Source organism: Thunnus thynnus, chromosome 2, assembly GCF_963924715.1.
Source record: "Thunnus thynnus chromosome 2, fThuThy2.1, whole genome shotgun sequence".
NCBI classification, from domain to species: domain Eukaryota; kingdom Metazoa; phylum Chordata; class Actinopteri; order Scombriformes; family Scombridae; genus Thunnus; species Thunnus thynnus.
Window position 1 is genome coordinate 34,046,910 of NC_089518.1, and position 24,281 is coordinate 34,071,190.

The 24,281-nt window shown below is 38.1% G+C and overlaps 1 protein-coding gene across 1 annotated transcript in view; it reads left to right on the plus strand.

Annotated features, from left to right (window-relative positions):
• smarca2 (SWI/SNF related, matrix associated, actin dependent regulator of chromatin, subfamily a, member 2) overlaps window positions 1-8,604 on the plus strand; it is a 48,255-nt gene extending 39,651 nt beyond the window's left edge. Inside the window, exons 31-34 of the mRNA XM_067571733.1 lie at window positions 237-338; window positions 1,297-1,423; window positions 2,227-2,360; window positions 8,145-8,604. Coding sequence (XP_067427834.1) covers window positions 237-338; window positions 1,297-1,423; window positions 2,227-2,360; window positions 8,145-8,180 — 399 coding nt within the window. The 3' untranslated portion in view covers window positions 8,181-8,604. The remainder of the gene's footprint in view (window positions 1-236; window positions 339-1,296; window positions 1,424-2,226; window positions 2,361-8,144) is intronic.
• Window positions 8,605-24,281: the final 15,677 nt, after the last annotated feature.

Here is a 24,281-nt window from a genome sequence, read left to right on the forward strand (position 1 = left end):
GAGTTTAAAAAAATCTGCAATAACACGCAAGTTCTCACCTTTTACTTGCTGTATTCATCGTTTTAGTGAACATGTTGACGCAGGATATACAGCTGACAGTCCAACGGTTTTGTAAATTATATTAAATAGCTATAATAAGTTAAATATACAGAAGAATACACCTTGAATACCACATCAGGTGGAGACTCACAGTTTAAGAAGCCGTTGCTCCACGCTGCTGTTTTTACTTTCAACAGGAACGTGTAAGAAACCATAAATACAGAAACGTGGGAGACCTGGAGAAGGACGTGATGCTGCTTTGTCACAACGCCCAGACCTTCAACCTGGAGGGATCCCAGGTCAGAACTGTGCAGTGGAACTTTACATTCTTTAATCTATCCTTTATTTTTCTACTCAGAAACTAGAAATCTGCAGCTTTTCACTCTCAAGCGGTGATGAAACAATTCATCCCAAGTGTCAGAAAATTTATGAACAATTTTGAAAAATGAGTAATTATCTATCAAGGAAAAACATTCTTTGTTGTCTTGGTTTTTTCTGTTTTTAATGTCTGTCAAAACAAGACATCACCATCACTGTCAAAGTCAATGACAGTGACTTTTACTTTACTTTTTTCTCTTCTTTGTCTTTGTCCAAATAGTTGCAAAGAAATAAAAGTTCTTTAGGTTCAGTTGGTTCTTATGTTTATGAACAGTGTCAGCCTGTAACCTCGTGTCTAGACAGCAAACGTAGCGTGAGCAGCACATCAGCAGCGAGTGCTCCATCTGTGTGTCTACACCGGAGGCGTTCAGGTGCAGCGTTGAGCGTAGGTCACCTGTGTGCTCGAAGCGCTCAGAGCCCAACACACACGACTGTAGTGACGCATGTAAAAACGGAGGAAAATAGACGTGAAGTGTAAATGAACGCTTCAGGTATCAATCACGCCCGTGAGACGCTGCTGGGACTCGAGCCTGCAGGGAGCCGGTGCAGACAGCTGCATAGATTAAAACGAGAGCGCATCTGTTGGCGTGTGTGACATGCATGTGAAAAACGGCGTCTGACACGCTCGCTGTCGAGACACGGGGTGATGTATTACACTGTCCTGCAGAGAGTGTCCCAAAACTCCCAAAAGAGAGTCATACAGAGCGTTTCCTTATTGCTTTTCAGGAAACAAACTAGATTGCATTCTTACGGTTGGAGGTTCTGCTTCCTTTAGATGAAAAGAAAGAATCACTTATTATAATTGATACTTAGCTGCTAGTTTTACTCCATTTCTCCATCCATCAAAACTTAATATCTCTTTTTTTTGTAACCTCACAGATATACGAGGATTCCATCGTCCTTCAGTCTGTGTTCAAGAGTGCGAGGCAGAAAATCGCCAAGGACGAAGAGAGCGAGGACGACAGCGATGATGACGACGACGACGAGGATGAGTCAGAGGCCGAGGGTAAGGCGCACCGCTTCAAAGGCATGCGTACGAGTACACACACACAGACACACGTTTGTGTCGTCTCATTTAAATTCTGTAAACAGACTGAATCCTGTTCTGGTTTGAGATTCACTTTGCCACCATCCTACTGGGAGTCATGGGTTCCTGCTGCCTTCAAACTGTGCAGCATCGAGGAAAAGAGAGAATATAAAAGACAGGGATGAAGAAAACAGAACAAAAAGTACATGTTTGACTTCTGATAGAGTAATTTGACCTGAAAAAATGATCCTAACTCAAGCTGCACTTGCTTTTTCTGGAGCTTTCAAACAGTCTTCCTCCACTGTGGAGGAAATTTTGAAAGAAGCAGAAAGACTGTGAGATGAAGACCATGAAAAACACTGTTAGATGCAGTTGAAAGCTACAGAAAAAGCTAGTAAGCGGATCTTGAATTAAAATAAGTTTATTTCATTCATGTAATGAATCACAAACATGCTTTAGTCACAAAAAATAGTAAAATCATTAAGTAAAAGTACAGAAAGATATAAAGTTTCAAAACAAATTTCTGTTTTTGTGCAAGAACACTGTTTGTTTGTTTGTTTGTTTGCTTTCTGTTAGACAAAAACATCTAAACATTTTCCATATATATAAAAAACCTGGCCACAAATTAAAGTTTTAATGGTGATGTCTTTTAAGCATAACCTGCTGATTCTTAAAGCCTAAATGTGGCTGGAAACTCAGACGAGACAAACATGATCTTTGTTTTCAGACACGCCGGTTATATTAGTCTTTGTTTGTTACTTTCCCCCTTGTGCTTCATTCAGCCAAGTCTGTGCGGGTTAAGATCAAGCTGAGTAAGGAGGGACGCAGCCACGACAAAGGCAAGAAGAGGCAAAGCCGAGGGAAGGCCAAGCCGGTGGTCAGCGACGACGACAGCGACGACGACCTGGACGATAACGTAGGTCATTCCACTTCATTAATCGCAGTTAAACTGTTGTCAGAAGGAAGTAAAACAGTAAAAAAAACAGCAGTACTCTGGGTCATTCAAAAACTTCTATGCGAGAGCTTGTATTGATAACTCAAACTGTGTTTGGAGAAAAAGACGTCATAGTGGTAAGCGGTGCAGTTTAGGGATGAAGCCTGTAAATTCAGATCTGTGTATCTCCTGCCAAAATCCCATTCCTCTCACCGGGAAGAAACCACACGCTCTGAAGACTACCATATGTACCATCCACAAACCCCAACATCAGTGCAGTTGAGGCTGCAACAAAGCATGATTGACTAGTCTTTTTTTGTGTCAGGGCCTAAGATAATGAGTTGTTTTGTCCGAACAACAGTCCAAAACTCAATGACATGCAATTTACAACGATATGAAATGCAGAAAAGCAACAAATCATCACATTTAAGAAGCTGGAACCAGAGAATATTTGGTATTTTTGCTTGAGAAATTACCGAATCAATCATCAAAATTGTTGACAATTAATTTTTTGTCAGTGGACTAACTGATTAACTGTCTCACCACTAAGTGCAACCGTCAAATACTGAGGTATGATATTACAGTAATATAACTTAACTGTTCAGTCTCCAGTAACTTTTCATGCTAAAATGACTTGTAGCTGGCAAAATGTGTTCAGATAAACACCAGTAAAGAACAGAGCAAAACCAGTAAACTAAAAAGGTAAAAATCTGCAGGAAGCTCACCAAGTGGCCTAATTGATGAGGCACCTTCAGCAGGTGGATTGAATGCAGAATAAAGTCCTAATTTAGAACAAAACCTTTCATAAAATAGTTAACTATGTACCAGATGATCTACAGTATGATTGTTGTTAATCTAAACTACACTGGAAAATGATACAACAACCCTCTGGAGACGCTAGTATTCAAATTAATTGAGCTTTTGGGTTGTAAGCCATTAAATATTCTATTATGAAGCCATCTCTCTGGCACCGCTGTGTTTACTATATCACCCTCTTCTGTGTTTATCCTCCCCTTCACCGGATCTGCGCAAACAGTCCAACATCATCTAATTGGCTGCCAGCATACGATGAAACGAGTAATGGGAAATTAAAACCATGACAACCACCAGTTATGTACCTGTTTTCATATAATTAGCGCCTAATAGAGACCTCGTTTCCTCCCCTCCCCCCTTGCTTCTGCTCGAACTGGTAGTCATGCGAGTGAAACTTTCACCACACGTACACATGAAAGAGGTTCAGAGTCATCTTCATCTAATAAAAACACATTCTCTCTCAGTACCATTTTAGTTAATAATGGCAGATGCTTTATTGACCTTGAGATTTTAATGACTTTGATAATCCTCTGACTTTTCCTCAAACCGCACCATGAGGTGGACTTTTACTTCTTTCATATAATATCTCGACAACTACGCTCTCCAGAGGATAATTAGTAATAACTTTGATCTCCTGACTTTTCATTTAACACCATCATCAGGTCAAAATTTCATTCTCTCCATTACTATGATACCAAATATCTGCCAGACTGACATTCCCATCAGCCTCAGCTGTACTTTGTGGTGAGGGTTAATTAGCAAATGTTCACATGCTAACATGCTGTGTGTTGGTCTTGTTTAATCTGCATTTGATCCAGATCTGCTGTAAATTACGTGTAGTAATAAACAATCGTGCCGATAGGCCCTTGTTGGCCGTGATTTTTGGAGTGAAATCCCATCTGGGATGATTAACGGGATCTGTTTCCTATATTCTCTCTAAATTTAGCAGCTTTACACAGTACATAGTGTGTACTCTGTATATTTATACACAGACACACACAGGTTTGGAGTGAATACCTAAATCCTGTCTGGGATGATTAGAGCTTTGTAGAGGGATGAATTGCAAACAATTTTAGATCTGTTGCTTAAATTTTGCCTAAATTCAGCCACTTGATGATGTATATTTATACACAGACACACACACAGGTTTGTCTTCTATACTTGTGGGGACCCTTAACCTTCAAACTCCAGTCAAAATGTCCTCACTATACTGGTTTCAAACTGAAACTGGTTCTCACAAAGATAGAAAGACAAATCACACACACGTAACAGACAAAATCCTTTTTATATTTGTCTCGCAGTTGCTGCTCACACTGTTTACACATTTTGTTCAGTATTCTGTAGACCCGCCAGACTGTTTCCATTATCAGATCATCCCAGTTTCTATCCGCCTTTTGATATTCCAAGCCACACTGCTTTCTCAAGTAATAACAGCCTGCCTTCTCTGTCATGGGATATCATTTGGCTCCCATGACCGCTGAGTGTCTTCCATCAAAGACTGAACTCTTCACATTTAAGGACCTATTGATTGTCAAGTTCTTAGATTCTGAAAGGATTTTTAATTAGTGCTTTATTTGAAGTATGTGTAGGTGTGAAAAGGTCAACCAGTGAGGCCCATATAGAAACACAGACAGCGCTGACATCAGTGGAGACATAATTATAGTATGGTGTCAGCTACAGGTGCAAAGGTAAAGGTCAGTAGCTAGAAAATAAAGTGAAAAACTTTCCTCAGCTGAGTTACTCATATAACGTGTTACTTACATACCTAACTCGTAATGTACGTCATAATCCATGATACAGTCTAAGCTCAAAATTACTAACGTCAAATTTCAGACGTCAGCTCGGATCAGCATGAAACTCACGGTTAAATCATCAGTACGAAAGATGAACAACTGTCTTAGAAAATCATCTAGTTCTGTGATAAAATGTTGAAGACTGCATACATAAAAAAAAAAAAATTGGGTAGAAGTTAACTACAACTCTCAAGGTGCATTTTGGCAAGAAAGAGTCCATCACCATGCTTAAAATCCACTTCCAATTCATTTTTGAGTGAATTCAACAATAATGGCGCCATGTTTTGTTTATAACATGAACTACAAAGCGTTTTGAATTCATCACCGCTCTGATTTGCGCCTCTCACTAACTTCTTCTCCATAGCAACAGTGGCTGAGGATCATGGGTACTTAAGTATTCTTAGATAACATGATGTCTCAGAAAAAAAAAGTTGAAATAATTGAAACCGGTGGTCATAGTAAAAACATACAGGATCATCAACTATCTGAAGGAATCCTGAGTTTCTGTGTTCAGTAATATTGAGGAAATTGTTCAAAGTTCACTTAAAAAAGTACAAAAACTTCATATAGTTTATTAATGTTTATTAATGTTTTCTGGTACCATAAAAGGTGAGTTTACATCAGTAATGTTTGTTCACACGACCAGAAAACAGTCGTTAACTCATCGTTTAATGAGACTTCATGACTGGATGTCTTAAAGCTAATCCATATATGAAAAACGGTGTATCATATCCAGGAAGACGGTTTGTGTGATTGTGAACACATCTTTTCATTCATTTATGCTTCATCACTATGTGCACGTTTTTCAGCCAGACTCTGATGTCTGTGTAGGTTATTCTAAGTGCTGTTTGCTCACTATCAACCATTTAACATTAACTATTTCACGTTTCTGTCTGTCGTACTGCTCCAGTGAATTAATCATGTTGACTTTAATTTTCCTATATTTAACCAGACGAGTCTTCTCGAGAGTAAAATCTCTTTTTCAAGAGAGACCCGGCCAAGACGGCAGCATAAACATAGTCACAACAATACAACAACTGTCATACACTACAAATGAAAACAAACATTAAATAAGCAATAAAATAGAATACAATTAAAAAGGAGACACATAGACCAAGAGTTATTATTTTACAAATCCTTTGACAACTCACATATACAAATCTGGTTCATCTCAGTAAATACACAAATCAAAGTTGATCAGATATTCAGACATAATTTAAATACTGTATTTTACTTTACTTTCCACAATCTTGATGTTAAAGTGATGATATTTAGCCACTAAACTGAACAGAGTGAAGCTTCCCTGCAGTATGTGTCTTTTATTGAAGCAGTCTGTGGTCAGAGAGTGTCGGACAGATCGCTGCGAGCTCCGTCCCCGCCGGCCGACGAGGTTGTCTGATCGAGTCATCGACTTGACAGAGTCAGGGCTTTTTGTTCTTTGAATTATTTATTTGGGCGCCAACATGACATTTGGCATTTCAGGGGAAATTCTCTGGACATGTTTAGTTGGTTTTTTTTATAAGATACGTAGAGCTGAAACGATTAGACGATAATCCATCGACAGAACATTAATTAGCTTTTTTTTGTAAGTAAAAATGCCAAAAATGATCTGGTTTCAGCTTTTCAAATGTGAATATTTGCCATTTTCTTTTTAGTCTTTTATGATATGAAACTGGATATGTTTAGGTTTTGGAGTGTTGAGCAAAAAAATCAAATCAAATGTCAAAATAAAACCTTCAACATTTTATGGGTTGCAAAATTAAAAAAAACAAAAAACAGTTTAATTGATAATAAAAAATAGTTGCAGTTTAATAGGAAACAAAACATCGGAAAACTTTGGTTCCTCCATATGTCTCTAAGCCCCTTTCTGGGTAACAATTTAATTAATCATTACTTTATTTTTACCCAAATTCATGACTTTATAAATATAGAAAACACAATACAGTATAAGACCTTTTTAGATCAGCTATACATCCTTATAAAAATGACTATTTTGCTACTTTTAAAAAGGAAGCCAGCAGAGTAGTCTGGAGACCTTTAACCTGTTAACATAAACCTGAAATCTAAGCATTACCGTAATACTCAATCCATAGGGATCAATACTTGTTTCCCCTCTTTAGATTTTGGTCAATACTGGGCTTAAAGAAGTCATATTATACCCCTTCCCCAGTTTAATATTTTCATTTTGGTGGATGCAGCTTCTCTGTCTCACTCAGCCTGAAACGGGCTGTTTTGTGCCCCTCTCTTCTGATTGGCTGACAGTTTTCTGAGTGACGCATGCCCAGGCCAACATAGATAAACATATTTTGTTTATATCAGGAGGGGCGCCCCTCCGAGGAAACGGTAGGGGAAATGCTGAGCATATAGTTGTGACATCACAACCTTACGGAAATCCAAACGGCTCGTTCAAAGGCGGTTTCTCCGTGGGTGAACATTTTGATACTTTCACAGTATTTATATGGAACCTACACCCGCTTTATAAATCAAAAAAGAAATAAAAATCTTCTTTTCTACAATATGTCCCCTTTAAGTAGGAAGCTGGAGGCCGAACTTTTGCATTTGTGGTGCATCAGTGTTTTTATTGGTGCCAACAGTGATGCTGAACTGAAGGGTGTTTGAGGTTAATGTTAACAGCTTTGCCAAACTAAGACCTTCACCAAACTATGGCCAACAGCCCCGTTACTCTGTGAATATAGATGTAGTCAGTTATTTCCTCAGCTGTCGAACAGTCGTGGTGGTAATATATTCTGAGTTCTTTCTATATATATTTTTTATATGAATCTTTCCCCTCTCTCCCTACTTCACCACAGCTTAAAAACTCAACTTCCCTCCCAGCATTTCAGTTCTCCAAAGGGTCTTTAAACATCTTCTTCTCCCTCTACAGCTGCTGTTGTCGGCTTCTTCCCACAAACAGACTCTATACAGGAGGGAATATAAAGGAAAAAAAACACACCGGCTTCACCTTCAGACCTCCTTTCGTCTGGAGCTCTTCCTCTCTTATTTCAGGGTGTTGATTTATTCAGCTTATGATGACCTACGCTGCCTCTTGTTGATGCTCTCAACAGGCAATAAACCTACATCACACAGCGCTCTCTCTCTCTTTCTGCCTCTTTGCCAGCCTTTAAATCCTCTTTAACACTCTCTCTCTCTCTCTCTGCAGGATCTGTCAGACAAGAGCAAGAGCGACGACGAGTGAGGAAGAAGACGCGAGGACGTGAGGATATTGTTTATAGCACTTATAAACTAAAAGGACAATATCTTCCGTTACTGTTTGTTCAGGTTCATATTCTTTATTTTTAAAACTTTCATTTCATTCGTCCTATTCGGCCGTCTAGTGCATTTTGTCGCCTCTCCTCCCACCAGCTTGGAAATGTATTACTAATAATCAGCTACGGCAAAACCAATCTGCATATATTCCTGTTTTTAAGACAGTTTTGTAGTATATTTTTCAACTCTGTGCTTTAAAAAAGATTGAAATTCTGTATGGAGGAAAAAAAAAAAAAAAAAAGATGTAGCCACGCTATAATCAGCTTTTGCTTTATTTGCAATTCCTTGCTTGCACTTTTAGAAAATGAAATATACAAATCTTAGAAAAATAAAAACAACAACAACAAAAAAAATATATATATATATATATATAATTGCCAAGGATATCCAAGTTAATATGGAGAGCCACTGGCAATTAAAAATGGCAATCAATGCAGTTGTTACTTGACAGCACAGCTCAGTTTTACTTTGTGCAGTGCCAAATGCTGAAATGTAGAGAAATCGTCAGTTGGCCAAGCCCCCCCCACCCACCCACCCACCCCTCAACCCCCCCTTAGTTACCGTTGCTACGCCTGTCAAGCTTTCTCTTCCTACACCGCACATAATGTTTAAAAACTTACTTGTAAACTACATTGAGTCCTTGAATTCAGTCGGAGGTAGGGAGGTAACTTAAGCTAAATAAGCTCCAAGATTTGGTTGGAAACAGCAGCTGAGATTTTTATATCTCTAGCTGACTTCTTTTTTTTAAAGTTAAAAGCAAGAACCCTGCAAAATGGTCCTAAATATGTACTTGACAGCTAATTAGCCCAAGTATTAAAAGAAAGAGAAGGAAACATGTCAGATCAGAATGTTATTTATATAATAAATACAAGCCTGTTCAGATACGTAGCTTTCTTTACATAACTGTATCTTCAAATATGTTTTTACTTTAAACGTTACAAGTAAAAAGGACTAACCAGTCTGTTTGGTGAATGTAACACTATCTCAGATATCCACGAGGTTTGGTCGGGGTTGCTGAACTGGCCTTTTACCAGTAACCCCACAAAATGTTCTCAGTTAATGTTTTGCTCCTCGGCCTTGGAAGTACGGCTGGGTTTACAGCTGTAGTCAGTAAGCTAGTTAAGTGGACGTGCTAATGTTTGCTGCTTACATCAGAGCAGATAAACACACGGTTTGTGCCATTTCTTATACTTTTTTTTTGCTCTTTTATTTTTCAACGTGTGGAGAAATCTAAAAGCTTGACAGGCCAGCTGTGCCTGGTTATGGTTGCTAAGCTATGATTGGACAATCAATGTCTTGGGGAGGGGAGGGGGTTTGATGAATGGTCAACACATTTGTGAGAGTTTAAACTATTTTTCAAGTTTTTAAAGCCAATAAAATCTCAAGTCGTTGCTCAATCACCTTCAAATTAATTACAGTCGGACATTAACGCTGAATGCTTTTTAACTGCTTTTATTAAAAGATGTAACCTTGCAGCGTAGAGGCGGCACATATTTTAGCTAAGTCAATGTATTTCATGTATCTTTTCTTCTAAGGCTTTCAAGTTGTTGTGTATCAGCAGACATCTTGACTTTGTTGTAATACTTTTCTCTCTCTCAGAGAGGTGAGTTTGTATTATTTTGATTGAGAAACTGGCCTTCAGAGCAAACACCATGTTTTGTAGAGTAAAACCAGCGTTTATCGTAGCAATAAATGTAGCTTTTTCAAGCATCTGAGAATATTTTGCACCTTGCGGTCCTGTTTCAACAAAACGGATCGCAAAGAACCGAGTGTCAGCTGGATTTTTAGCTGATTATTAGAGAGACAATGACAAACAAAAAACAGTATTATAGGTATTAAAAAAAAAAAAAAAAAAATCAGATTTGAATGACATTCAATATAAAACAGTATATTTTTGACAGTGTTTTTGATTTATGCATTTGGATTGAGGTGTTTTGTGTTCCTGTGTTACTTTTGAGCCCTCATTTTATCGGTTATATGTTTGTAGCATGCAACTCTTTTTGCAATATATGTACTGTAATGTACTGTTCACATGCAGATATATCATTTTTTGTTTGTGTAATACGTGCTTACCGACTCATTCATAAGTGTGACTTAATCTTTGCTTTCTTTGCACAGTGTCTTTGTGGTTGTATCTCATAGCCCAGGGCAAATAAAATCTCACAGATTTTCAGCACAAAGAATGTTTTCTCGTTTTTTTTTTCTGCTGGGAACCGTTTCTTCCACCTGTTTGTGTGTTTCTAATGAGTTTCACGATGCACGCTACCTACAGAACTTAAAGTAAATGCCTTTATAAACTGGGAAGTCCTCGGAGCCTTGAATATGAGAGGAAGAGCTGCACGGATAGTAAAGCAGAAGATGAACAAGCATCAACCACCTGCACTGTGCATTTACACCAGGGGCCTGAAATGCATAAAACTCTGTACTCACAAAGACAAATATAGCTGTACGCCCTCTTTTCATCAGATTTATAAAGCTGTGTGTTGTTCAGTTCAATAAATCTAAATTTATTTATAACATTAGATTTTTTTTTAGCCATGTTAGACGTCTCCTGTTGATGGTGTAGTCCACCGTTTTAGACTGAAATATCTCAACAACTAATGGATGGATTGTCACAAACTTTGACACAAATATCACTGGTGTCCAGTGGATGAATCTTACTGACTTGGTGACTTTTTCCTTTCTAGCGCCACCAACAGGTCAAATTTTTTTTATTTATCCAGTGAACACCTACAAGATGAATGGGAACAAAAGTCTGGACAGACATTTATGGCTCCCTGGAGATGTATCCTAGTGACTCAAGTGATCAGTTTTTATCTAGCACCATCATCATGTCAAAATTGGAGTTTGTCCAATATTTAAAGTCCTCCTCCACTCAAAAAAAATGTTTTTATTCTTGTTCTTGGATGTTTGAACATTACTGTACATAATGAGCAGTAAGTTAAGCAAGTTAATTTTTTTATTAAACTGCTACTTTTACTCAAGTAAAAGATCTACATCCCACCTCTGATAGTTTCACAATATTAAATATGGTTTAAGTGTGAAATACAGTCAAATGCAGTTTGACAGTTTCTGTCCAGGGTCAGTTTTCCATTATCTATTGTTGACATAATAAACTTGAACATGAATAATCAGACCTTTTTCCAAATCAGCTCTGTATAATTGCACAATCATGGGAAAAAACAAACAAACAGGAACTATGACCTGTAGTTTTAAAGGCTTTTAGTATTATTGATTGATTGTACATCAAACAAAAAGGTCAAAATTATTGTAAAAATATGAGTGTTATTGTGCATCTGGCAACATGTCCGTACGGAGGATAAATCCTTCTGATTTACGTAACAACTTGGCCTTTTGTCCGGCGTCACCCTCGGGAGACATCTCAAAGATCAGCAAAGATATTTCTCCATTATTCATTCGTCTGACTTTGCTTTCTGGTGTTTAATGGGAGTTAAAGCCTTGAAGAGCTGCTAACGTGGCTACAGAAGATTTTATCTTTCATTCTTTTTTTGGGTTTGTTTTTTTCCCCCCGCTCTCTTTTCCTGAGGCAATTAAATGTGTTTTCCCCTACAGTCTGTTTGTTTACTGTACTTCATACTGTATACTAGCATTCCTGCAAGAAGGGGCTGGTAAACAAAAACCTGATGGAGAAGCGAAGAGAGAGAGAGAGAGAGAGAATCACGGCAGCAGAACATAATTTAATCTGGGACTGTCCATGTTGTTGCCCTGCTTCAGGGAATTAGTCACCTGAGTCGAGAGTGTGTGTGTGTGTGTGTGTGTGTGTGTGTGTATGTGTGTGTGAGGTGAGCTTTGATCAGCTCTGCTGTGCATGAAAAAATAATAACAGAAACATGTTTTACAATTTCTTGACCGTAATACATATTTCACCACTACTTCTACTGCCTGACCTCATTTTTAGTGAGCTGTGTTCATTAGAGATACATGTAGTCTGAAATTTGTATTTTCTCCTTCAGCTGATTCTGACAAAACTCCTTGCTAATTACCCTGAACACATGTACAGTCAAAGTCATTGATTTTTTAAAACTGGTCACCGTTATCTTTATTATCCATGAGAGGCAATTTGTTGCACAGCCAACAGTAAATACAATCAACACACAAACAATTCACACAAAAAACATAAGATCACATGATGATAGCAGCAGGGACAAATGAGTTCTTATAGCTATTGGTCCTGCATCTTGTCAGATTATGTGAGACCAGATGGAAGCAACCTGAACTCATTGAACGAGGATCAGCACAGACTGACTGGGCCTTCTTTGCGGTTCTGACTTTGTGCACTTGGGAGACGTCGTTTATATTTGTGCCTTCAGTTTTACTGCACATTCTAACAATTCCTTCTAACCTGTTCCTGTTTTTCAAAGTAAGTGACCCAAACAACAAAAAATTAAAGAGAAGGTTAGAACAGATCCAATAAAACAAGAACAAAAGCAAAACATTCTCATGACGCTGATGTTAACATTAAAACTTCTGAGCTTCTGATAAAAGTTCACGCACTGATGGGCCTTTGCACAAACATCAGTATTTGGTTCAAAGGTTAACTCAGTTATTTTCCCCAGATACTTGTACTGTTGGAAAAACTTCAAACAGCTTGGCCATAATTAACAGCAGGAAGAATAAGGGAGAAGCTTCCTCCTAAAGTCAATTATCATTTCTTTTGTTTTAGACACATTTATGTCCAAGAAGGAGCATTTGTGTCGCTTAATTCATCCACCGGTGAACCGTGTTTAGTTTCATCGTTACTGAGCAAGGACACAATGACGGAATCATCCACAAACCTGATGATATGTCTGCCCTCATAATGACACAGACATTCATTTGTATACAAAACAAATAAGAGTGCTGAGAGGGCGACTGGTGGAAGATAAAAGGGCATCAGATAAAACACCACTGACTTTCACCTTTTGAGACCTGTCAGTTAACAAGTCAACCAGCCAACATGTTAATCCAGGGTTAATGTTGTGGATGCTGGTGAGTCCATCAGCTAAAATGTGAGGTTGGATAGTTAAAAGCTGAGGACAAGTCAATAAAAAGTATAATAATTCTTTGCACCATCCAGATGATCCAGAACCTTGTTAAGTAGGGTGCCTGTGGCCTCCTCGACACCCCTGCCTGCTAGGGGTGTGCCCGAATACAAATACATTATTCAGCAAAGCACAAATAGTGGGTTTTATATGAATATTTGTTTCATACAAATATTTTAAAAATCATTTGTTGGAGGTGTTCCCCAGAGATAAAGCTGAGCTACTGACACAAACAAAGTGAACCCAAGGGACTCTCCATAACCTGTTGTTCTCCTTTCCACAAAGTTAGGTTGTAAAAAATAGGCAATAAATGAAAAGTGCAAAGCAAGAATTGCCTTTGAAGTTCCTCCCTACATGTTACATGGTGTGCTGTCTCTGTGTTATGGGTGTATAAATAGGTAGAGGTCTGTCTGCAATGAGGCAAGGAGTAAAGTTTTAGCTCAGTAGTCAGTGCAGACGTCTATGATCTATTCGAGACCCATTGTGGGGACCTCCTTCACAAGGTAGTTTATTCATGAGCACTTAAATTTTCTAAAATTAAAAGTGTCATAAAAACAGGAATTTAAGGCTCTTTCCACTTTTATTCGAATACAAATACAGATACAAATAATTTTGCTGCCTCAACAAATACAGATACAAATACTGGACATCCCTACTGCCTGCCCTCTAAGCAAACTGGAGTGGATCCAATTTTGTCTGAGTCACACCCAAAATTTCCTCTTTTATAATCTTCTTGAAGGTTTTCATAACGAGAGAAATGCCACAGGCCTATTATTTCTTTAAGTATTTATCACAGTGTTCAGATGTTCGCTGATGTGTGGCCACCTTCACTGATTGATCTAATTAAAATATTCACCAAGTAAAGGAAGGAAAAGTTTCTTACAGCTCAAGGCGACATCTAGTTAATTAAAAAAAAAAAAAAAAAAAAAAAAAAAAAAAATCCCTCTGCCATGTAAGCAGCTCTGCGTGCGTCCAAAAAAACAAAGAGTGAAGTAGCTTTTTGGTTTCCATCTGCTGGACTCTGTAATGGCAAATAACGACTCATAATTATCATGCTTTCATGAGCAATAATGCCAATAATGAACTGCTTACTTATAAGTATTGTGTGTGTATCCAAAGCCTGATATATCTTCCTCTGTTGTTGTCCAAAAACTATTAAAAAACACACCAGTGAGCCACACCGCCGCGCTGCGTGACGTCTTCCTTCATTATGAAGACAACATTGGTCATGTTAGTTTGTTTAGAAACGGCTCCAAAGACTAATAACAGTGATCATGTTTTCAGTCTCTGTAGAGTAGTTCTGTGTAAGGCAGACGTCACTCTGCATGTGCAGGAATGCAGTTCTGTTTACGGAGCTTCATTGGCTTTTTGTGCAACATACCACAACCTCTTGACTTTGTACTTAAGATCTTTGAGAAATTTGCACTGGCTATGTCAGACTCTGATTGACTCGATGAAGAAGTAGAAGTGTATTCCTGCTTTAATGGCTGATTATAGGAATAAGATATATAAGGCTTTAGATACACACACACACACACAATATTTGTAAGTAGTTCGATTCATGGTTGGCTCATGAGATTTGTTGACAGTTAGAAAAATATATATAGCAAATCACCAGCGTTATTCTTTATGGTTTATCAGTAAGAATCTTTGCATAAGAAATTATAATCTATGATAGTTTTCAGGAGCAAAAAAATGAAAACTATGAACAAAAGCTGAACTCTCAAATCTTGACCTTGTAAACAGAGGTGGAGAGAACAATTTCACCACCAGCTCCGATTAATAGTTGCCATTTACCAAGTTTAAAAATATCACGCAATACGCTCAAAAGCTCCACAGCTACTAAATGGCTAAACTAAATGACTTTGTGGGTAGATCGTTTTTTTTCAACAGCTGTTTCTCAGGTCAGGAATGAACATAGCTTTTAAGCCAAAATGGACGAGAAATCCTTAAAGTGTTTTAAAAAAAAAAGTAAACATCTGTAATCCCAAAAACCTCCAAAACTGTTTTTGGACATATTTTTTGGAAACAGGAACCAAGCCTGGAACCTCTCATTGAGTGTTTTATATCAAATCCTGTCCATCCTTTTTTCAGTTTAGAGTCTCTGTAATATATATATTGATTTCTTGGCAAAAAGGAAGGAGTTTTACATGGTGCAGCATTTGCACACATACCAGTCTTAACTCTTGTGTGTCAGGTTCATACTGTATTTCATGGCATCATGCCTGTATTATGCAGCTCCGACACTGGAGGGCAGAAGAAGGGCCGTCACACTGTACAGCTGGCCGGACCCTCACAATCCGCAGCACATCAAAACAGCTTTCCTTTTTGTATTCCTGCCATTTTAAACAGAGCTTCACTAAGCCAATTCCCACTGAAGAATGACCATCCATCGCCCCCTTTTTATCTGGCTCTTTGAAGTGCCGAGCTGTTGGGATAGACTTGAGCCCAGGAAGAGAGGGGCAAATTGGATGTTAATCCTTGTCTGAGTGCCAGAGATGTCAGCTGGAAAAAGTCAGGTGCCAGTACAATTTCTGCTATTCCTCTGTAGCCTTTGTCAAGGGCTCCACCATCATCACATTCTCCAAGCGCCAAATACAGGTCCCTCCAATCCCAAAGTGATTCAGGGAATTTTCCTTCCTAATGACTCATGAATGGTGATCTGAAAGGGCCAGGTGCTCTCTATTATTAGAGAGTCCAGTTTATCTGGTTTTGTAACCCGTCCACATTCAAGGCGGGAAACGGGCCCTATCGATGCTAACTCTTGCACAACTTAAAAGGAAGAGCGGGAAAAGGCTTTGTCTCCCTTCGGATTCCGGGGTTCACTACCAGTTTAACGCATGATCGAGGAAAAGGCTCATTTTTCTATGCCGCGCTGAGACCTGGTGAGCTGGAAGGCTGCATCACAGGCAGGAGGAGAGAAATGTACCTGGCTCCCTTATCAAGTTTACATCAGGGTGATTATTTTCATTATTGATTAATCTGTCAATTATTTTTCTGACTTGTCATAATCTTAGTCTGTGGAACTTCAAAAAAATTGTAAAAATAGTCCACCGTAAATTCCCAGAGTTCAATGTGACATCTTCGAATTACATCTTTTGCAAAACTAAGTTCTCAAAAAGGTATTTACAATGATAGCAAACAGAGAAAAGAGAAGCTAGAAACATCAAATGTTCAGTAAATAACTTGATCAATCATCACTGATAAATAATTTACTGTAGATTGACTAATTGACAGTTTCAGTGCTCGTGTTTATATAAAGTAAACTGCATTATCTGTACATTATGTATACACATAGTGAACTGGAACTGTTGGATCTCCCTACCTGAGGATCTGAGGCAACTTTTTATTAATCACTTCTCAAAACTTATTTTTTTTTAAAAAAAAAAATGCCTTTCTTCAACTGATAGCAAACCATTTTATTTCCAAACTGTCTTATTCATTTTGTTTTATTGTCTGATTGTAGTCCTTAAATATTTTAATCCTGGTTCAACCATTTAAAGCACTTTCAAAAGTTCTGTATTTATTATTATCATTATACTACTGATGGTAGTAGTAGTAGTAGTAGTGATCAGGCAGGGGCGTAATGATACAGGGTTTTTTTTATGTCGTAACAGCTTTTTAATCGATTAATCTGTGAATTGTTTTACAAATAATTATTTAATCTTTTAGTGTATAAATCAATAGTGCAGTAATTAATCCAAATTGCTCATCTCAAATTTTCAGAGCTAAAGGAGAAACCTTCGAATGAGAAACTGAAACAGATGTTGATAAATTGATAAATGAGCTAAATTATTAATGGATGATTGAAATTGTCGGCCGTTAGTTTTATAGGATAGCAGCTGGACTGATTCACAGGAATTTTAACGTCACTGTCGGTGCATCAGTAAGAATGTGAGGAGACCACTGCGTTTATTGCCACAGTGCAAACATATAGAGCAGTTAAGTATATTAATATGTATACATACGTACAGCACACATTGGTTAGTATTTAACCACATTCAAACATGAATCCACAGAACATTTAACTGCAGCAATGTAAAGAAGGAATGACTCACATCAGTTAAGCAGGACCATTGGTGTTGGTCTGACAGGTGCTCAGTCTTGCTACCGAGAACAATGGTTCTTCTTATTAGGTAAATACAAAAAACCAGAGTTTATTTAATAAAAAACAAAGCAGATTGATTTTTATCTACATTAGACTGAAGAATAACGATGTCTATATGAAAATGTTCTCATGTCTATGAAGAGTAAATGTCAGTGACACTGCAGCTGTCCACACATTGAAATGTCTTTGCTGATTTTAGATTTCTAATAGCAACACAAGTGACTAAGTGATTGAGTGCGTTGTTTAAAATACACAGTAATATGATAATGCTTTCTCTTTTTTGTTTTCTTAATGAGTCTCTCTTTTCTACAGCCGAGGGGTTTGGGTGTGTGAAGTCAGATGTCTCTTAGGTACATAGGTTGAGTTGTGCCTCCTCAAACCATTTCATTTTGACCCTGTTTGTCATTAGGTGACGATATTATTGGCAATTTACAAAATTAAGCTGTGACACATTGTTTCATATTTATAATTAATTAGGAACGAGTTGAGATCTTCCTGCTTCCTTCCTGCTTGATGTGGCCGTCCCCCAGTGAAATGTAGAGTCTGGGGTTTTGACTTAACTATAAATCATAGTTGTGGTAATTAGTCAGAAACAAATCATCGTGATTCATGGGGGAAACCAAAGTCATAATCGTAACTCCATATGTGTTACTCAACATAAATGATGTTAAATTATACAGAGCGAAGAAAAATTAGAAACATTCTTTGTTTGTTGTATTTCCTTTTTCCCCCCTTCTTGTGTTCATTGTCTGGCCAGATAAATGTAAACATTCTCCTTTTACATATTTGTGAGTCATCTCAGCTTGTTCATTGCTTGTGCTTATAGCTCAGTTTCTGATTTGGACCTCAGTCCATGGGAGGATAGAAAGCACTGCATTGCCCTGTTAAATATGTTCACATTTCAGATAAAGGGTTGTTTTGGGTTGTTCACTTGGACACTGAAATTTGGGTAAATATAACACTTAAATGGCACATTCTGTTGTGCCTGATTTGCTTTGTTTTTCTCCATTATTTCGATATTGTAAAGATCCAAGACAGAGATGTATTTGATGAGCTTGTGTGTGAGTATTTAATGATGGAGTCTATGTTCCTTGTACGACTGTCTTTTGTCTCTTTTGTGTTATCTGTATCTTCACCAAACTCGATGGGAAAATAAATAAAGTAAGTGGTCATAAGATATCCTCTTGTGGCTAATGTCAAACATGTTTTCCACACGTAAATGAAAGAAATTTGGTATAAAACTGTAGGAAGCAGATAAATAGGTAATGTATCCTAACCCCTCCAAAGCATTATGTGAGACTACATTGTCCACTTAAATAAAATTACCATGTTCCTGTGTGAGGTAACCATGATTACCATGGTTTTAATAATGATGATTTACATCATCTGCCTGCCTGAAATCCAGTCCTCCAAGGTTTAAGTGTTAGTTGTTTCCCTATTGAAGCACGATGCACACAACCCCTCTTGAGTTTTTCCCATTAATCCTGTGGAAACGAGCAGCAGCAGACTGGGGGAAGAGAAGGGTTCAGGATCCTTTGATCTGGAAGCACCAGCATCCCTGAAATGAGGTGGAAAAGCTTGAAAAAACAAAGTGAAACCCACAATAACGTCATAACGATGATGTGCTGATGTGAAAATGCGGGGCCCATTAAAACAATAATAAATAAGACGTAAAACTGCAGGAGGTTGGAGGAAGTGTTGCAGTGGTCATAAATTTCCAGTTGAGATGACTTTCTCAGTATTATTATGACTCTGAATGCACCTTAATCCTACTGAAATAGTGCATCTATGGCTGCAACTAATTATTTTCATTATTAATTAATCTTTCATTCATTTTCTCAATTATTCTATTGGTTGTTTAGTTTATAAAATATCAGAAAATGGTGAAACACGTCAATCACTCTTTCACAAAAGCCCAAGATGCGAACTAGAAGGTCTTATTTTATCCTGAACAACAGTCCATAACCCAGAGATATTTATTTACTGTCATAAAAGACTACAAGTAAAAAGAAAATATTCACATTTAGGAAGCTGGAACGAGAAAATTTAGGCATTTTTTTTCTTTAAAAAATGACTAAAAACAATTAATCGATTAGCAAAATATTTGGTGATTAATTTTGTTCTTCTGTCGATTGAGTAATCGATTAATTGACTAATAGAGCTGCAACTAAGTGAACAGTTCACAATTTCACAATTCAAGTAGAGATGGGATGAGTGTATGTTGCATCTTCAGATTTATTTCATCGTAATATTTCATTAATATTAATTTTCTCTCTTGCTTCATTGCTGTTAAAACTCTCTTTGTGGAAAAACCATATCAGACACAAGTGATTTTTACAAGTAGTATTGAGATAAGATAGTATAAAAGTATTTTTAAGCATCTTAATAACTGGACAATTTGGACTGTTTTCAGTATAATGTACTGTATATCCCTCTATCACCAGTCACGTTTGTTTCTAGACTACAGGAATATTTTTTCTCAAAGTTACTACAGTGTAGATTTTATGCATTTGTCCCTCGAGTTCTGTGAAAAGAACAAAATTGCAAAGACTGTTCTTTCCCTGCAGCAGAAGACATCCTGATGCAAAACTTTATCCTCAAGTTAAAGTTAGAGTAAATGAAGGTTTTTTTTTTGTATAATCACATTTCCTTACAAGTGTAGCTCAGTGTACTTTCACAGAATAAAAATGCAGAATGAATACAACGCTCATTTTCCATAGCTGCCCAAAGGGAGGCAATGTTACAACTTACAATAGATGCATTCAGAGAAAACCAAATCATTTTCCCAAGGTGGAATATTGATGAGTATTGATGGTTAAAAATTCATTTCATGACCGATAAATTAATGAACTTACATTCATCAGACACAGAGGAAATGCAAAGTGAAGCTACGACATTTTGTTCAGCTCCTGTGATGTGGAAGATTTCACAAGTGGAAACGATTATGTGAATAAAATGGTAAAAAGCCTCGCTGTTACTTTAGGTGACGGGTGTTTTCCCGTCAGATGAGCTTTTTCTTGGAACTTGACTCAGTCACACTGGCAGCAGTTGTGTAATATGTAAGGCAATTTGCATCAATAGGCAAACAGATTTCATAACATCTTTAAACTGACACATCATAAAAGCTTAAGAATAAATCCTTCAGTGAGCATTTCCATATGGCCACAGATTATACCTCTACCCTGGAATTTTGAGTCAGAAAACAATGTTTATTTTAACATAATTTGGGATGGATGGACATGCGTAGTTAATCATGATGATTTGGTTGAAAAATTAGCTGCTTTCTTAATTAGATCTGAAGAGCCTCAAACCATCCACAAAGGAAATACATGAATAAACATTCAGTTTTTAGCTTTTTGCCACAGGCATAGTATTGTTTGAATTTTGTGACATCTTGTCAGTGTAAAGGTGTATAATACAAGATGTTTTGTGGTGGTATCTTGATGGGCATGTATGTATGTATGTATGTACTTTAAATGGATATGGCTGGTGATTTTTATGTTTTTCTTATTGTTAGCAGACCTCATATGCAGAGCCAAACAAACAATGAATTGATCTACTTACATTTATTAGCCTGATATGCATCTTATTCCTCTGTGCCATAGACCTCCTTTGTTGTCCAAAAACTATTACAAAACACTTCAATGAGTCACACTGTTGCACTCGGTGACATCTTCCCGGGCACAGTAGTTTGTGTAGAAACAGCTCCAAATACTAATAACAGCAATCATGTTTTCAGTCTCCGGAGAGTACTTCTGTGCAAAGCAGACGTCACTGAGCATGTGCAGGAGCTCTGTTCTGTTTACAGAGCTTTGCTGGCTTTACTTTGCACTACCTTGTACATTTCTCAACAAACTTTATATAGCACAACAAGCTAGTGTAGCTCTGTAAACGGAACCATGTTCCCATGCATGCTCAGTGGCATTTGCCTTACACTGAACTACTCTCTGGAGACTGAGAACATGATCACTGTTATTAGTATTTGGAGCTGTTTCTAATCAACCTAACATGCCCAAACTCTTAATAATGAAGGAACATGTCACCCAGTGCAAAAGCGTGGCTCATTGATGTGTTTTTAATAATTTTTGGACAACAGAGGTCTACAGCACAAAGAAATAAGATATCATAATTGGACACACACACACACACACACACACACACACACACACACACACTACTTGTAAGTAGATCAATTCATTGTTGGTTTGGCTCTGTGCATGAGATTTATTGACAATAAGAAAAATATAGAAAATTGCCAGACATATCCTTTAAAGAGTCATATCATGAAGGTGCTCCTCTCTACCACTGTTCTTTAACATTGACGTGATATTTAAAGCAAAAACTATCTTATATTTACTAGATCTCAGGTTTGCCATCACACAGCATGTTCATTCATTTTTTTGTTTTCTGTTCTGGTGTTGTAAGGCTTTGTCTAAACCTTTTATTTATCCAGCAGATGTTCACTGCAATACTATGCGTCCACCCCTTACAGAGTTATATACATTCACAGCTGGGAGCTTCCCACAAAAAAACCACAAGTTTTTTTTAATGGCCAGATTAACCCACTGGGTGGCCCTGAAGCAAATATGAGCTATAAGCCCCTTTTGACCCCCATGTTCCTCCCACAGTTTGCATTGTATATGTACCCCGTCACCTTCAGGCAGCCATCAAGTGCACACAGCATGCAACAAGCCCAACTAGGGACAAGAGTTGAAAATTAGCAATAGCTATAAACTCTCTGTGCAGCACATCAATTTCATGCTCTGTAGTGGAACTATGTTAAATCCCTATCAAGTAAAATGAAAAATTCAAATTCAATGACAGTAAGGAAATTTGTGTTTGGTAGATTATTTCTTTGTTGTAACAATGCTTCTTGGCAATAAATCTTATACTGTTGGAAAGCCTGTTTATTTCCCTTTTAAATGGTGGCATATTTGTAAGAAACATGCATTTGTGGGATGAGCAGCAGAGCTGAGTAAGTGGGTTGTGCCCATGAAAAATTTGCCAAATCTTCTCTGCCAATGCCAAACAGCTTATTCTGCCATTGACTCTTGTTTGGTGTTTGGTGGATTGAATGATTGAAGTTTGAAGAAACAAGACATATTAATATTAATTTAACAATTTATTCACTAACAAAACAGGAGCCTCAGTAGTGTGTGGAAGAACCATACACAGCCACAACAGCCTGGCACCTCCTCCTCATGCTGGTCACACACTGCTGTGAGATGGCATCCCATTCTTCAACCAGCATTTGTCGCAAGTCAGCCAATGTGGTTGTGTTGGTCACTCTGGCATGAACAGCACGCCCAAGCTGATCCCACAAGTGTTCAATGAGGTTGAGGTCAGGACTGCTGGCAGGCTATTCCATCCTTTCCACCCCCAAATATTGTTTTTCCAGTGAGGGAGATGCCGCCCCACACCATCACACTGCCGCCACCAAAAGATGTTACTCTATCAGTGCAGCAATCAGCATAGTGTTCTCTGGGTCCTCTCCACACTTTAACCCTACGATCCAACTGCCGTAGGCAGAATCTGGACTCATCACTGAACATAACCTTCCTCCACATGTTCAGGTACACCGGCGCAAACGGGCCTGATGGTGAAGGGCAGTCATGACAGGCCTCCTGGCAGCTATGAGACCGGAGATTGGCCGCGTGCAGTCTGTCCCAGATTGTCTGGGCAGAGAGCCGTTGGCCATATCGTCCTGCAAACCTTGACTGCAAATCTGTAGAAGACAGCCTACAGTACCTAAGTGCTGACAGGGTGAGGAAACGGTCTTCTTGGGTTGTAGTCTTCTTGGGACGCCCACTTCACGGGCTGTCTCTGACATCCCCCGTTATATGGAACTTGGCCTTCACTTTGGAGATGGTACTAGGGCTCACTCAAAATAATGCCACAACTTGGTTTTGCGGAACACCAGCTTGAAGTTGCCCTATCGCACAGGCCCTATCTGGATCAGTCAAACGTGGTATGCCGATTCTTGGAGCAGACACCTACTGACCACTGTAGCAGGGCCCATGCTCACAGGTGGGGGTACCAGAAGCTCAAAACAAGAGTCAATAGCAACAGTAAAATAAGCTGTTTGGCATTGGCAAACAGAAGATTTGGCAAATTTGTCATGGGCGCAACCCACATACTCAGCTCTGCTGCTCATTCCACAAATGCATGTTCCTCACAAATGTGGCACCATTTAAAAAGGGAAATAAACAGGCTTTCCAATGTATTAGATTTATTTCCAAGAAGCATTGTTATAACAAAGAATAATCTACCCAACACAAATTTCCTTACTTTTTGTGCTAAGTTCGTAACTGAGCAGTACTCTGGTGATTGAATATTAGTTCACCCCATGTCTGGTGCATGTCATTTTGTTTTTGAGGTCCTCAATATTAAATAATAATGCATGTGTCACCTTTAAGCTTTTGGTATTTTAGTTCATATAGTTCTAAAACAAATTTGTAATAAAATCAAATTACTACAAACCAATTAACATACAGTGAACCTAGGAGCACACACTGTGCCAGGTTTGAAACCCTTCTGTATTTCTTTGACAGCCAGTAAACATGAAGCATTCTGGTTAAAGTCATTAGGGTGATTGTTGAGAGGAGAGAGGGATAATCATTTGCTTTTTCTCTCTCAGACAATCCAGAGTTTTGATCCAGCGGTTTTCTGATGAGTAACATTTTCTAATCAAGAATATATTGGCCCCAGGAGCCAAATTTTGTTCATTTAAACCATTTTTAAACCATTTAACATTTAGTTATAGAGTACCACAGTGCTGTGAGAAGTATTACCCTTTTCCTGATTTCCTCCATTATTGCATATTTGTCATACTGAATGGTTTCAAACTTTAGAAAAAAAATGTGATATTAGTCCAAGAGAA